Source organism: Echinops telfairi, unplaced genomic scaffold (genome assembly GCF_000313985.2).
Source record: "Echinops telfairi isolate 266 unplaced genomic scaffold, ASM31398v2 ScPeMD7_1713;HRSCAF=2227, whole genome shotgun sequence".
In the NCBI taxonomy this organism is placed as follows: domain Eukaryota; kingdom Metazoa; phylum Chordata; class Mammalia; order Afrosoricida; family Tenrecidae; genus Echinops; species Echinops telfairi.
This window is the reverse complement of record NW_022105611.1, coordinates 988,005-1,004,217: the sequence shown is the minus strand read 5'-3', so window position 1 is coordinate 1,004,217 and position 16,213 is coordinate 988,005. Positions and strand designations below refer to the sequence as shown.

At 46.4% G+C, this 16,213-nt stretch overlaps 1 protein-coding gene across 1 annotated transcript in view; it reads left to right on the top strand.

The window, feature by feature from the left end:
• FAT3 (FAT atypical cadherin 3) overlaps window positions 1-16,213 on the top strand; it is a 684,233-nt gene that overhangs the window by 622,586 nt on the left and 45,434 nt on the right. The window contains exon 20 of the mRNA XM_030886441.2: window positions 14,832-14,966. Coding sequence (XP_030742301.1) covers window positions 14,832-14,966 — 135 coding nt within the window. The remainder of the gene's footprint in view (window positions 1-14,831; window positions 14,967-16,213) is intronic.

Below are 16,213 nucleotides of genomic sequence, written 5' to 3'. Positions count from 1 at the left end.
AACAGCCTCATCTTTCCCCCACAGAGTGACGAGTGGATTTGAACCACACCTTGCTGTTGGCAGCCCAACACTTAACATACTGTACCATGAGGGCTTTCAGAGGAACCAGGGGAATAAAAACTCAAACTCACTGCCCTTGACAACTCACAGCAACCCCTACGTAGGTTTCCAAGACCCTAAATCTTGATGGGAAAAGACAGCCTCATCCTTCTACCACGAGTGCCTGGTGGTTATCCGCCAGCATTCATTCTCCAGCACCACCTGGGCTTCTAATACGAAGTGAAAACTCAAAACTCACTGCCATTGAGCCCCTTCTGACTCCCAGCAAACACATAGGTCCGAGTAGAACTGCCCCAGTGGGTTGTAAGACTGTCACTCTTTACTGGAGGAGAAAGCCTTCTCTGTCTCCTGATAGGAAGGGAAAGAACACACATTTCTTTCAGGTTCAGGGACAAGTTCTTAATTGTAATAGTAATAACTCTCTTGGGATCTCATGTCTCACAAGTTGCCTCTAAAATAAAAACTCCCTGAAAAATGATAAAGCATTGGGCAATTTCAGGGATCTTCTGACATATTAGAAAGAAGAGATCATTTAGTTCAATAAATGAACCCCCCCTAACTCTCAGAGACACACACAACTAATGTTGGCCGTGGATGCCCCTTCCCACTGCCCGCCCCCCCCACCTCCTCCACCCACCCCAAACACACGCAGCTAATATTGGCTGCTCATCTCTTTACCCTGGGAGGTCAGAAGATTCATTAAATAGACTGTCCCACCACTTGGTGGAATAATTAACAAGATAAATGTCAGTCCCTGCCCATTCTGGGCTGTACAGGAATGTTTATACAGAGTTGGCCTCAATACTCTACCCTCCTCCCAACTTCCAGCTCATCTTTTTCTCATGCAGATTTTTTGGGTCCAATTGCCATCACTAGCATCTTGAACCAAAATGCTGAGTTGCTTTGACAGAGTGAAAGCCGACTTCCATTTCAGTGCCAAATAGGCTCATTAAATGCCACCTACCACTGAACATCCTGTTTGAACAGTACTTAGAGAAGAGGTTCTGGTGCCGCCAGAGGTTTCTAGTGGCACCAGCTTACACAAGTGGGAAGTGAGAGACGCATCTGAACCCCTATGCGTGCAGCGCAGCAAGAGGAAAGGGTACCACGGGCTGCCATGAGGCTGGGCGGGTGGCCTAATTTTGAACATATTCATTGGTTTCCAAATGTCTGATACAGACATAGGCCAAAAAAGATATGTTTGTCTAGGAGAATGGTATAGAATTGAAAATAACAAGTTCTTTTTAAAGGGATAAATATAGAAGAAAGCCTTTTAGACTAAAATACATGGAACATGCACTTACGTAGACACACAACTGAAGTGACAGAACTCTGTTTAAGAAAACAATAAGGGTTAGACACAAGGCGATAATTTCAACAACACTCCTTCCCTAAGTCAAAAGTATTTGTCTGCAGAATTATGATTCATCACAAAACATGAAGAAGACACAAAAATTACAAATACATGGTAGTCTTAAGTTGTCAGTTAGGGGGCAACCTCAAAGTAATAGTAGATTTGAACCAAAGTTCAAGGACTTCAAATCTATGACCCTTGGAGTGCAGCCCTGTGCAGTTTCTCAAATGAGGGCATTTCTATTTGAAATAAATCCAAAGGAGAATTTCATTTCATTTAATCAGCAGCAAGTGTGTTTAAGTTAAGTCCTGTTCACTCGGCTTGTGTGATCAAAGGGTTATTAATAATGTAACCCAGGATGGGGGTCGGGGAAGTTGTGTTAGAGTGGGGGAGTTGTGTTAGGGAGTTGTGTGCAGAGGCTTTGGGTCACAGCAAAAACCAAAAACCTGTTTGTAGAATCCCCTTGTAGATTAAGCCTCCACTGAATTCCAAGATCATTAACCAAGGATGTAGATCATCTTGCCCTCGGGCAAAGAGAGTTGGAAAGTGGGTTACCTCCACCCTTCTCCAGCCAGCAAAGGGAGGGGCAGTCTCTTAAAGGCTTGCCTGGGTGTCTCTTTGATGGACAACACTACAGGTCCCATCATCCCATCCTATCAGTCATTCCCTGACTGTCTTAGACAAAAGGCCCTGGACCAATCTTGCGAGTTCTTCTATCAAACACAATAGTGCATGTCCCAATCATGACCCTGTTCCCACTTCTGTAGCACCACCGGTAACTGTGATGTATTGCTCTGCCACCAGTCATGAATCTGTGACAGTCTCCTCTGTTCCATGCTTTATTTAACTAGCAACTTGACTGAATCCTCAGATGCTAGTATGACCTCATGCTAGTGGCCTCCCTTATCTGATTGGCATTCGTGTCTTTGTGTTGTCATTTCTCTTTTACGACTTAATAAATATCCTCCTGAAATTATAGTTGACCCCAGGCTATCCTTTGTACTCCCCAAACAGTATGGAGTGCAGATTGGAACCTCACTCAAAACTCACGGCTTTTGAGTCAATTCTGACTCAGAGAGCCCCTACAGGACAGACTAGAACTGCTCCTTATAGTTTCCTAGGCTATGAAGCTTTACCGGAGCGCAAAGCCTCTGCGTTCTCTCTCAGAGAGGTTAGTGGTATCGAGCTGCAGACCTTGCAGTTAGTAGCCCAATAACTCATCCACCACACCACCAGGGTTCTAGAGCCAACATAAGACGAACCGGGCACTTACCGTGCATGTTCTTAACCAGAGGGATAGCAGGCACCTCAACAGTAGAGCTATGATCACTATGTGACATGGTCCTGAGGGTTCGCTCCACTGAGGGGCTGGTGAAGCTGAGCTAGTGCTGAAAGGATGCCTAGATTTAGGCAAATGAGGTCCCATTCAGAGGAGCATTAGCCTTAAGGCATGGAGCTGAGGAAAAAGTGTGTGATTGATACACGGATCATAGAAAATGTTTTGAAAATGATGAGGGCAACATATGTACAAATGTGCTTGACACAATGGATGGATATATGGATTGTGATAAGAGTTTTATGAGCCCTGTGTATTACCAAAAAATACACAGATCAAACCAGAAACAGACATAATTAATATTGATTGAGCCCTTACCAGGCATTGTGCCTTTTTTGAATGTATTCATATACAATTGCATTGAGTACTCTCAATAGCCCTAAATTGAGGAAATTCCCTAAATTCATCTTAACACCAAACAAGACCCACAGCCATTGAGTCCCCATAGGACAAGATAGAACTTCTCCTGGGAGTGTCTGAGACTGCAACTCTTTACAGGGGTAGTAAGCCTCCTCTTTCTCCTATGGAGTGGCTGGCGGTTTCAAACTGCTGACCTGACAGTTAACAGCCCAATTCATAACCACCATGGCACCAAACCTCCTCAGAACCAAACAATAGATCAGCCTAACTAACAGAAAGGATCTGGCTTGAACATTATGGTCTTTTAAGAACTAGCTATGTGAGGTCAAATGGACAACCGCAACTGGGAAGAATACGTAAGAACCTGAGGGCACAGAGAATTTGAGTTAATGAGTGAGGAGAGACTCCGGAAAGGCGAGTGGAAATGTCCGTCCAACTCAAGGAATGTAACCCGTGTCCCTAAATTGCACATGTAGAAACTGTTAGAATTGCTGTATGGTTAGCTGGTCTAGCTAGTATCAATAAAACAAGTGAAAAGTGAAAGTCAAGGGAGGTAGGACTGGTCGGTTGACTTTGGCACACTCACAGCAGCACTAGGACATGGCTGAAAACCAGGACTCTCCCCGGGCCCCTCAGGAGCCAACTCAAAAGCAATGCCATCAAGTGCATTCTGCCTCTCCGCAACCCCACAGCACAGATTGGGTTGTCCCCTGTGGGTTTCTGAGATGGTCACCCTTTCTGGGAGAAGAAAGCCTCTTCTTTCTCCTGTGGAGTGGCTGGTAATTTCAAACTGCTGACCACTATGCCACCAGGGCTCCCGGCTCTCTCAAAAGAGTCTTACTCAAACGCGCTTCTTGGCCTCTGTCGTGGACTGCCTCTGCACCGATTTGGAAGGAGCTTGGCAGGCACCCAGCAATCCTGCTTGTTATATCCCTGACACAGTAATCCATCCACTGTTGGAATACCAATGCCCAGGAGCACCCTACCTCACAAGGCGCCCCATCATTGTCCTCCTTGGGATGTTGCTCAGCTCTATCCTTGGGAGCAGCACACTCTCCAGTTCATCTTACCCCTCTTCCACCCGCTGTGCTGCAGATAGCTAACGACGGTTGTCATGACCCTTGAATGCTCTTTTTCCTTGCCAAACACCCAAAGCTCCTTTATGCTTGGCTGTCAACTAATACGTGCTACAAAGAGCTATCGCTGGCACAGCCAGGGCACACTGAAGGCAGAAAAGACAGTCAGTTCTACTTGGAGAAGTCCAGGAAAAGCACTGGAGCTTGTCAAGCTGGATCTTGACCAGGCAGGAGGTGCCTCTTAAGCAAAGAGAACAAGGGAGAGAAAAGACCAGAGGCTCTGGGTATTCCGCTGCTCCGCCGGTCAGCAGTTAATGACCGGGTGTTACTTTAGGCCGGGCCGATTGCAGGGTGCGGTGGAGACGGGTGAACGTGGCTGGTGAGGTCATCTCTGGCCTCTTGGAGCCTGTGGCTAGCTCGGAACAAAGTCGTGCTTTGGTGCGCAGTTGGACAGGGGGTCAGAAGTGAGGACAGCCCTGGGGAGCAGGACCGTAGGACAGATGAGCAGAGCTTGGTGCTAGAAGGCTATTACATATAGTACAGGAAGATGATGCAGGCCTCTGTGGAGGTGAGTGTTTCCGATGCAGGGAAAAGACAGAGGTTGGCTTTGCATTTGGGCTAGAGCTAATTGTCCAAAGAGAGGTCCTGTAACCACAGTCCTTGTGGTGTTGAATGACCGGGATGGTTTCCTCTGAATGTGAAGCAAGTTTGCCCTGAAAGCTGAGAACATCCCCTTTTGCAGAGCAAATATCTCTCTGCCAAGCCCTCACCCCCAGCACACCAACGCAAAAGCCAGACACGCTGCCACTGTGGCAACACTGACTCATGGCAACCCTATGGAACAGGGTGGACTGGGCCCAGGGAGTGTCTGAGACTGTAGCTCTCTACAGGAATGGAACGCCCCATCTTTCTACCTCCCCCAATGCCAGACGGCATCCAAGGGTCCTCACCCTGGTGGCGGTGGCAGCTTTTCAATGGGTGCATGTGCCTGTAAAAACCACATTGACACACAGCTGCCACGGAAAAGATGCCTTGAATCCCACTGTACTCAGCCCGGAATCATCCGGGAAATATGGCTGAGCCACGCAAGGGCCTTTGCTTACAAGTCTGTGCTGCTGGGAGGACCACAGGAGGCCACTGAGTAGCTGAGACCTCGGGAGAATGTGCTTTCAGGCATCTTACAGACTGGAAGTGAAGTTCATGGACATACATGATGCTTACCAGGACAGAGCATCCGAGCAAAGCATGGGAATTCAGGGTGTAGCCCGTTTGCTATTCCTTATCAAGGTCTTCCCTGTCATGTGGGAAGGCCCCAGAGCTAGTTAACAGTGATTATAACCACAGCTAAATAGACTGCCGTGTTGACTAACGGCCTAGACTTAATTCAGGGGACTGAGGGAAGGCAGGGGAGAATCATAAAAATGGTAGCTGGGAAATTTCTGACTCTCAAGAATTCACCTTCGTCCTGCATATTCCAGCACTCTGAAGCTGCTGCCCAAGTGAATTGCTCTATAAAGTGACTGGTATTTCTACCCGAGTGGTTGGAAAACCGTTCAGAGGAAGGCTATGCTGTGTGCCACTTGGCCCCTGGTGGGGAGGCTGTGTGAACTGGAGACACAGAGGTGGGGAAGGGTCTGATATCATCTGCACATGTGCTGAGACACCGATTCACTGAAAAGCTCCAGCCCTCCCCTCATGCCTGCCAGGCACAGAGAATTCCATGTCATCCCTGAACCCACAAATCCTGACGTTGACCCCAAAGAGGAAGGCAAGTCAGAGAGTGCATGTGTGTCCAGGGCTCTGTCTCCTTGGTCAATCAAGCCAGGTCCCTCTGGATTTGAGACTTCATGATAATTTGTTTTAATATAAAACTTCTTTCCATGACAATTACTTTCACCTGTGAAGTGCCCCCATTTGATTCTCACAGGTCCGTGAGGAATAATCACACAGAAGCCCCATGATGGCCCGTGTCTAACAGGGGATCCACGTGCTGTGCTCAAGGTGGTGCCTACCCCATGATGACGCCACACGCAACTCTGCCCACACCTGCGCAGCCCCGCCCCCCGCGATCAGTTGCACATCAGACTCATGACCTGTAGGGGATTTTTATCGGAAGGTTTTTCAGAAGCAGATCGCCAGGCCTCTCTTCCTAGTCCATCTTAGTCTGAAAGTTCTACTTAAACCTGTTCAGCAGCATAGCAACTTTCAGACTTCCACTTACAGACATTGGTGGCTGTACATGGAGGACATGGATCAGGAACAGTCTGGTTCTCTTGAATGGAAGGCAAGTAAATAGATACCGAACAACGACAACAAATCAAACTCGCAGCGTGGCGTTGGTCCTTATTCACTCAACCCTGTAGAACAGAATGGAACTGCCCCTCTGGGTTTCTTACACTATAGGTGTTAACAGAAGTAAAAAAGCCTCATTTTTTTTCTGAGGAGCCCTTGGTGGTTTTGAACTGCTGACCTTGCAGTTAGCAGCTCACTCGTAACTCACTATGCCACCAGGAGGCTAAAGTGCAAGTTTCTTGTTTATCTATGCCCCATGCTTTCCCTTCACAGTATGCCATTTTCCCAAGGGAGCCTGCAAACAGCGTGCCTGCTTTACATTTTGATGTGAACCCAAAACATCTGCACTTTCTGTCCTTCCCTGACATCAAGTAAATGACACCCTTTGGTTTGATAAAGCAGAGCCTTCTTCCTCGATAGCTGCCCTGGCACGGAATTGATGGATGTCTGGAGACAGAGCACAGAGGTCTACATGCCTCCACCCCCTGAGCTGTCACAGAACACAGCGCAAGTTAATTAAACCTGGATTATTTCATGATAGTTAATAAGATAAACTTTCTCCCAGAAGCCAACAGGGGCTGAAACAGTGTTGTCTTAACTGCTACTTGGGAGATGATGAAGCGCTTTCTGCCCCCCACCCCTACCCCCAGAGGTGGTCTTCCAGGCACTTAATAATAATAGACATGTATGCTTCCCTGAAAAGGGAACAGCGGAAACATGTCATTTCTAAACACAAGTTAAATCCTTAGCCTCCATTTAAGGCAGCGCTTCCTAAAATGGGCGGCACCACTGCTGGAACCATCAGGCATTGAGGGGTGGGGGACTACAAAATCAAAGACCTACACTTTATCCTTGAGAATGGATTATAGTACAAAATGTTTCATTGCCTGGCAGCAGAGGTGAGTGGGGTAGGGGCACCAAGTCATGTTCTCTTTCTGAAATAGGCCAAATAAGTTAGGGAAGCTATGATTGTAGAGCATGCTGGATTTTAGGTGACTCGTGAATGGACGGCTTGTCCTAGGGAAGGGTCTCCAGGACCCATGCCTGTGTCCAGCGGAGGCCCAGCGGCACATGGTATTGCTCAATCGGGTCTCATTGGCAATCTCTCTCCATTGCTTAGGACAGTTTGTAGAGAGGCAAGGACTGTACTACTGAATCTGCTGCTGTTTGTCAACTTGAGTCACCCCCCACCCCCAACAACCTCAGACTCATGGGGGCCCATGCACGATGAGACACAAGATGCACCGCGGGAAGTTTTCTTTTCTAGCGCATCTTTGAATGCTCTACTGAAACGCGGTCAGCATTCATAGCAGCACACAGCCCGCCAGTGCTAGACAGATGGTAACTGTGCATGAAGTCAATGGATCAGAAGTTCAACCTAGATCTCCTGCGTGGAAACTGAGGACCCCACCAGAGTCACTGGTGCCTCCGCACGAGCTTCCCCTGATACCCGTGATTCTAGGAAACCTTTCTTAAACCACAAGAGCATGAGGCAAAGAAGCAAGTAAGTCAAACTCAATGCCAAATCATCGACAGGGTAGATCGAACCCTGTGAGTTTTTGAGACTAGAACTCTTTACAGGAGTAGAGTCCTGTCTTTCTCCTGAGGAGCTGCTGGTGGTTTCAAACTGCTAACCTTGCATAACCACTACATCATGAGGGCCCCTAGAACGCAATTGCCATTAGTTAACATAGGGAAAGTTTTGTGCATTTCAGACGCAAATCATACCAAATGACACACAAAACAACCTAAAATAATAAAACGTAGAGTAAAAGCAGGAATTACCTGCTAAGTTAGACACCTTCTGTATACAGTAGAAACAATGGAAGTACAGTATACCTCCTAGAGAGGGGGCTTGATTACACTACTCTATGCTTCTTTGACCAGCTTGCTACAAAGCAAACATTGAATACTATTTTTGCCTCCTGCCTTTTTTTAGTGAATGTGAAATCATTCATAGGGGGTGGGCACTAATGTTTTTCATAAAGGCAAAATGATATGTCAAACTGTGGAAATTCGGGAAATACCTGTGTTGGATTTGGGGAGTAGTTAGTTTTGAGAAACTTGCTTTTCAGTAACTAGCATCTTCCTTTGCTCAGAACAGACCGTTTGTATCCTCATGCGCACCTGATCACACATGTCCCCAGGTAACAAGAATGTCACATTTACACTAACCTCCACGCTCTAATCAGCCTGCGTCTTTCCTTGGGCCACGAGAGAACAGGCCTCGAGCAGAGCGGCTGACAGCAGCAGCTGGAGCCAAATGTTTATGACTGCACACCTGCCGGGCTGGGACTCAGGAGGCGGCCCAGAGAAGTGTTCAAGAATGGAGCAATGGTCTCCTTGCCCCAAACTGGAAGAATCAACTCAACGACAGGGATGATGAGGACGATTTTGTTTTTTACCTTTCAGAAACTACTTCTGAAGAGAGAGAGAAAAAGAACCTATCAAAGTCAGTAGCTTCTAGAATGAATAGAAATGTGCATGGTTATCTCTGCTTTTTTCCCCACTTGGTTTTTCCTTTTTAACACTTGAAAGAGCATCGTTTACAGCAAATCTGTCCCACTGTGGTGCATCCTTTGATTCCTTGGCTGCTGCTTCTCTGGGCACTGGTAGTGGGTCCAAGGAAAATGAGGTACTTGTCAACTTCATTCTTTTCTGTTTAATACAATGGTACTTATTGGTCCAATTGAGCATTTCTCTTTTCTTTACATTGAGGTGGAATCCACAGCGAAGGCTGTGTATAGTCTTTCATCTTCATCAGTGAGTACTTCAGGTCCTCCTCTTCACTTTTGCCAAGCACTGTGGTGCCATCTGCCTATGACGGGCTGCTTAAGGACCTTCCTCCAATTCCAACATCATCGTCTTCATAAAGTCCAGTCTCTTGGATAATTTGCTCAGCATACAGATTGAATAATTATGGTCATTTCAACTCTTCAGTATCCCCTGGTTCTGTTGAAAAGATTGTCTCTTAGTCTATGCACATGAGCACAATTAAAAGTTCTGGAATTCTCATTCTTTCCAATAGGATCCAACATGTTTTATGATAAACAGAGTTGGATGCCTTTACACAGTCAACAAACACAGGTCACTGTCATTCCGGTAGTCTCTACCAAGAGGTCTTCGGGAGGACTAATGGGCATCTGATCCAAGCCATGGTCTTTTCAGACTCTGCTGTTGCATGTGAAGTCTGGACACTGTGCAGTCAGAAGAGCGAACAAAACTGTCGTGGAAGACGTACAGACAGAATGCTCCCTAGAATCCAGATAGCACGGCTTCAGCTCCTGTGCGTTGGACATGTTATCAAGAGGAACTGGTCCTGAAAAAGACCATGCTTGGTAAATTAGCGGGTCAACTAAAAAGAGGAAGACCTTGAATAAAATGGGTGGACGCAGTGGCTTCAGTGAATTTAAACATAGGAATAATTATGAGGAAGGCGCAGGACTGGGCAGCATGGCACAGGGGTCACTATGAGCTGGAACCGATTTGACAGCACCTTAATGTACTTATAATTGGTTTATATTAATGTACAGTTTGATGTAATACTGTAATTAGTCTTACACAGAGTCTTGTCATGAGAATTTGAGCTAACATAATTCACTAATTAGGGGCCATGCTTTAATTATTTGGTCAGCTGTAGTTTATGACACAAAGAAATTAAAAGGAAAAAAAGCTGTGAGCTTCAGCTCTTGTTCCAGGTGGCTTTGTCCTAGAAGCCAAAGTAGGGGAATGTAATGAGTGGGGAAGTTGAGTGAGAACCCCCTTATTACTCATGGCTAAGTCCTGATGGCTAGAGAGAGGCCAACGCCAGAGAATGAGAGGTAGTTGTGCTGCCACCAAGTGGATTCTGCCACAGAGAGCCTCTAGGATAGAGTAGAGCCTCTCGGATAGAGGAGTAGAGCCTCTAGGATAGAGTAGAGCCGGCCCAGAGTGTTTCCAAGGGTGGGCTCTCTTATTGCTGCTGCAGTTGAGTGTATACATGGCTAACGCTCACCAGCTCAACAGTTACTCCTACTTGTACAACCACTCTTCCCCTCCTTTTCTGAGCTGCTCTTTCTCCATTAACATAAACTCACCGCTCCTATCCCTTCTTTCAAGACACTGTTGTCATGAGGATCCCATACAGATAATTCTCAAAAGAACATAATGCCCCATCCACATCTTTTCCCACAAAGCAGCTAGTAGATTCAAACCATTGACCTTTTGGTTAGCAACCAAGCACTTAACCACTGCAACACCAGGGCTCCTTTGAATAAAAGGTAGAAGTACTCAAATGCTGGATTTATTCTGAAATATCGTCTTTAGCTTTTTATAGCTCTTTTAAATTTTTATATATATAAAATAGTGTGGAATTACTAACCCTTTTTCCTCTTTGGAGCAATGCCTTTAAAACTGGGTTTTTGATAATACAAGGTTTCTTATCAGTGCAGACATTATATTCAGGCAGAACAGACTATGAATTTAGTGTATGTAGCCTTATCTCAGAAGTATAGAAATTTACAGAGAATCTATTCTTAGGCTTGTTAACTAGAAAGGGAGGGGGGATGGAAGGATATCCATGTAATGGCAAGAAACAGACTTTTAAACACAGAAACCACTGTTTCTGTGTCTAATGAGAAGGTGGTGCTTCTATTTGATAGGACATGTTTTGGGATCCATTTAGACACATTGCTACCTGCTCGTGGTGTAGTTTGAATTTTGTAGCTTACACTACCTTGTCATCGAGGAGCCCTGGTGGTACCGAAGTTCATCTTTGGGCTGCTAACCATAAGATGGGTGGTTTCAACCCACAAGCTGCCCCATGAGAGAACACGGAGGCAATCTTCTTCCACAAAGATTTACAGCCTTTGAAACCCCATGGAGCAGTTTGGCTCCACCCTACAGGGAAGCTCCGAGTTGGAATCGACTGCACAGCAGTGAGTTGGCTGGTCATTATCTGGGACCTACCTAGAAATGTGCAGGCCATCAGGAAAAAAATGGAAGGCAGACACAGAGAGCTGACAGTCAGCTGGCAGAGTTGTAGACTTGCTGTGTGTAAACAGGGGGCAGGCATGTGGTTCAGCCAGGAACTGTGGTTGATTCATCACCATGAAACACCATGCCTTTTTACTCAAAGACTCATCCTTCAAACCTGAGTTGAAATAAATGCTCTCTTCTTCTATGAAGACCTCTGGCCATCCCCCAGGAAATAGAATTGTTCCTTCTGCGGTCCTTCCATTACACTGGCTTTTCCAGGTGCCCTGATGGTGCAAAAGTCACACACTCACCTGTTAACGGAAAGATTGGTGGTCGGAACCCTCCGGCATCTCTATAGGAGACAGATACCTTTTCCATCACAGCTGGGAGCACCCTGAGGACCAATTCTGCTCTGCCACATGGGATCACTATGAGTCAAGTTGATTCCGTGGTACCCAGGTGGTAGTAGCATAGTCGTTATGCATTGGACTGCCAGCCCCCACAAGGTCAGCAATTCAAAACTACTAGTCAGTTCCTCAAGAGAAAGAGAAAGTATTTCTACTCCCGTAAAAAGTTAGAACCTCAGAAACCCATAGGGGCAGTTCTACCCTGTCCTAAAGGGTTGCTAGGAGTCTGAATCGACTCAGTGAGTTTTTGGAACGACAGCTCCAACAACACCATGATCTTACTGTATTGTAAGCTGCCAGAAGAGCAAACAAAGCTGTCTTTGAAGAAGTACAGCCAGAATGTTCCTGAGAAGCGAGAGTGGCGAGACTTCGCCTCACATTCTTAGGACATGTTCTAAAGAGAGACTAGTCCCTGGAAAAGGGTATCACACTTAGGAAAGTAGAGGGCCACTGGAAAAGAGGAAGGCTCTCACTGGGATGGGTTGACAACCACAGAGGGCTCAAGCATAACCACAATGGTAACAATGGCACCGGGTCAGGCCATGCTTCATTCTTTTATACTTGAGGTCACCGAGAGTCAGAGGCGACTGCATCCAACCACAATGTTGCATCCAACCACAATGTTGCATCCATCCACAATGTTGGATCCAACCACAATGTTGCATCCAACCACAATGTTGCATCCAACCACAATGTTGCAACCAACCACAATGTTGCATCCAACCACAATGTTGCATCCAAACACAATGTTGCATCCAACCACAATGTTGCATCCAACCACAATGTTGCATCCAACCACAATGTTGCATCCAACCACAATGTTGCAACCAGATGCTTGCTTACTGTTTTTCTCAGGGACAGAGTTGTTGTTCGTTGCCATCCATCTGATTTTGACCCATGGCAAAGTCCTCTGGTGATCTAAGTGGTTCAGCATGAGGCTGCTAACAGAAAGGTGTGCAATTCACACCTTACTAGGGGCTCCTGGGAAGACAGACCTGACAAGCTGCTTCAGAATGGCCAGAGCCGCGATGACTCTGTAGAGCAGCTCAGCTCTACACAGGTGGGGTCCCCATGAGAGGAGAGGGAGAAGGATCACTTCTTTTCATCTTTATATGCCCGGCCTTAATGTGTCATTGGCCCTAACCAGTTATTCCCTGAATGAATGCACCCCCAGTTATTTCAAAGTGGTTCTCAAAAGAGCCTCTTCAAATAGGTCATGAGATGGCCAAAGGGCTGTTTTCAGCTCCATCCATGACACAAAGATTTCTTGAGAAGAAACTAGGAAAATGGATTTCAGGGCACTTCTGTCATTTAGAACCATTTGTAGCGATCATTCTAAATTTTCCATCAAAAATCCCTTCATCTTCTAAGACTTTGTAAGCTGTATCAGTGCCAAGAATGTCTTTGACGCCTGAGTTGTAAACCAGTGGAAAATAGGATTTGCACACTCTGAGTTTGCTGGTGCTCATTCTGTTGCTCCTTTCAAGGATTAGTTCTTAAAATGTTAATATGGAGTTAGCATGAAATGTCTGCTTTCTTCTGGACAAAGAAATGGCTGTGTAGTGGGACAGTATGCTTAATGATGAGGGGAGAGTACAGAAGGGGAAGAGTATGAGAATGGGCCTGACCTTGCTGAGAGATGAAGCTACTGGTGTCTCAGTGTGAGTGGTTCACAGGAAGAGCCTTCTTTAATGAGCCACTGCCCACGCATTCAGTAGGACCACTCAATGGGTTTAGGGGGCTCATTTCTTAAGTGTTCAACTAACTGAAAGGTTGGTAGCTCAAGTACACCAGCCACTCGTGGGAGAAGGAACAAACAGGTGATGTGCTCCCATAAAGATTATTACAGCTGAAGAAACCCTAAGGGGAAATTCAATTCTGTCATATTGGGTCCCTATCAGTCAGAATTGACACCACAGCACACCACAGCAGAATCCCTGTTAGGGAATGATTGAGTCGTTGACGGGTTATTTTCAGTTTATGTGGCTCCTATTCTGTGGTTGTCTTACCACTGAAATTTGACCAGCTTGAAAATGACCTGATTCCTTTTGCAACTGCCCAGGGCCTTTGAAAACTGCACTTCCTTCAACGAATCCGTATTTCCCAACACCGGTTTTGAAATAACTCACTTAGGGGTTGAATCTGCCCTCAACAGTTGATCTGCTTTCTAAGATTCCCACCCACCCCCTGAGGGATTAACTTTTCATCTTACTGTGCTGTGAGCCTTGAGCTGGCAGACAGGAAGGGCTCTTTGCCAGGGAGAGTTCCATTGTTTTTAATCATTGCAAAGGGGCCATTTACAGCCGAGCAAAAGAAGAGCAGAGAGCAGAGGCGATTAGGAAACAAATCTAAGTTGTGCTTTCCCAGTGTAACATTCAGCATACTTAGATTTTTTAAAAGTTCTTTTTCACCTCTTGGGAAATCGACAGTTACCATGTTCGGAATGTCTGCCACCAAGTCTTTCGGAGCCCAGAGAAATAGAGAAGAAAACGAAACTCCAGGGTGGCAGTCAAATAGCTCCCACTGTTCAGGAGCCCCACTGTCATAAACACATTAGACCCTGAGCAATGGGACCTTTGTTGCCCAGCGGAAATCGATCTAGGCTCATTCTGAGCACAGTTTAGCCCATTTACTCTTTGAACCTGACCTGCTTCAGCCTGGCAGTGAATTTGCAGCAGACCTGGAACACCTCCGAAGGAAACCACGGCCATCTCCTTCCCCCAAACACAAGCCACTGAGAAGCCCATTGAGCACAGCGCTGCTCTGAGAGGCGTGGGGAGCTCCAGGAATTGCAAGCAATGCTAAAGCCACTCTTCGCGGTGGAGGTGGAGACTTTGCCAGGTGCTCACACCACATAAAATCCAGTCTTTGGGGGTAACGTCTTTGTATTCAGTGACAAACCTGGCGCTCTAGAACCACCCCTATGCTTCCCAATGTCCATAGGATCCCTCCTTCATGTACTGATCATGCATGTTTCCCGTTTGTCACAGGAGGACTGTGCCCGGGGTCCAACGACCCCTGTGTGGAGAAGCCGTGCCCGGGGGACATGCAGTGTGTTGGTTATGAAGCCAGCCGGAGACCTTTCCTCTGCCAGTGTCCGCCGGGGAAGCTTGGAGAGTGCTCAGGTGCAGTATGGGAGAAATGACAACGGTCTGATTTTGTATTCTTGCAGCATGTGCCCTTGGGTAAAGTACACTGCCCAAGCCCTTGTGGGAGATGTTTCTGTCTGCCTGCATCATTTTTCTTCAGAATGACCCACAGCTAATCGTCACTCTCAAATTTACTTGGGATTTGTCACAGCGATAGCTAGTACTATACATCCATGTAATGATCGTGGACGCCATACCTAATGGGGAAACGATACACGTGTTTTTCACATTGTCACATGCTATGAGAGTGAAATGAACGGGAAGCAGGAGGCTGTCAGGCAGAGGAGTCGGATTTTCTGTGGCAGCCTTCGATGTGGAGAAGGCGGTACAAACCGAGAGCCACAAAACAAAGGCCAAGAGAAAGGAGGGCTAAGGCCATCCTGTTGACCTTTCATAGAGCACATGCAGCCGAGAGCACCAATCAGCACATGTTCTCCCCTGGAGACGTGTAACTGCCTGTGTTCCAGACGGAAGAGGGACTCGCCTCTGCGTCTTAAAGAGGAGGAGGAAGAAAACGTAGCAAGACAACATTTATGTGATTTCCATCCAAACAGTTCCTCCCATTCAGATCGCCACTCCATTTCACTGATTCATTTCACACATGTGCTCTCTCCCCTTTCTTCCTCCAAAAGAGCAGTGTTCAATTCTAGTACCAGTAGAATGCTTTTCTCGTTATAGGGTATATTTGAAAGACTGGTTTGGAGAGCTAAGAAATAATTGCTGAGTGATGCCAAAAATTATGGTGGGCGTTGGGGGGAAATGACTATGCCTAGTATAAGAGGACTTCAAAAGTTTGTAGGGAAATGGAACTAAAGGGTATTGGAGTATTTCCATGATCTTTTTGAAGCCCCCTCATATGTGCAAGGCACTTTGGCAAGATTTGAGGATCTAGAAATCCAGCCTTTTGCAAAGAGAAACACATTTTTTCTTTTTTAAAAGAAGGCAGCCGTGGATCTTTCATAGTTGATATGAAAAATGGAGCTGCCCAGGAAGTAAAGGAATCCCCAGTAATACTTGCATGTGAGGTCACTGAAGGGTTAGGCTTAGAAGATAATTATGCTGCCCACCCCGCTTGCACACAGCAGGCAGATGTGTGAGGTGACAGTAATGCCAATTCCCTGACTTCAGATCTTCCTTTCTGCCGATCTCCCTTCTCTTTTCAATATAGAAAGTGTTTGATGGTCTATGATTACCATCCAATTGGGATCTTTCCACACTTTCCA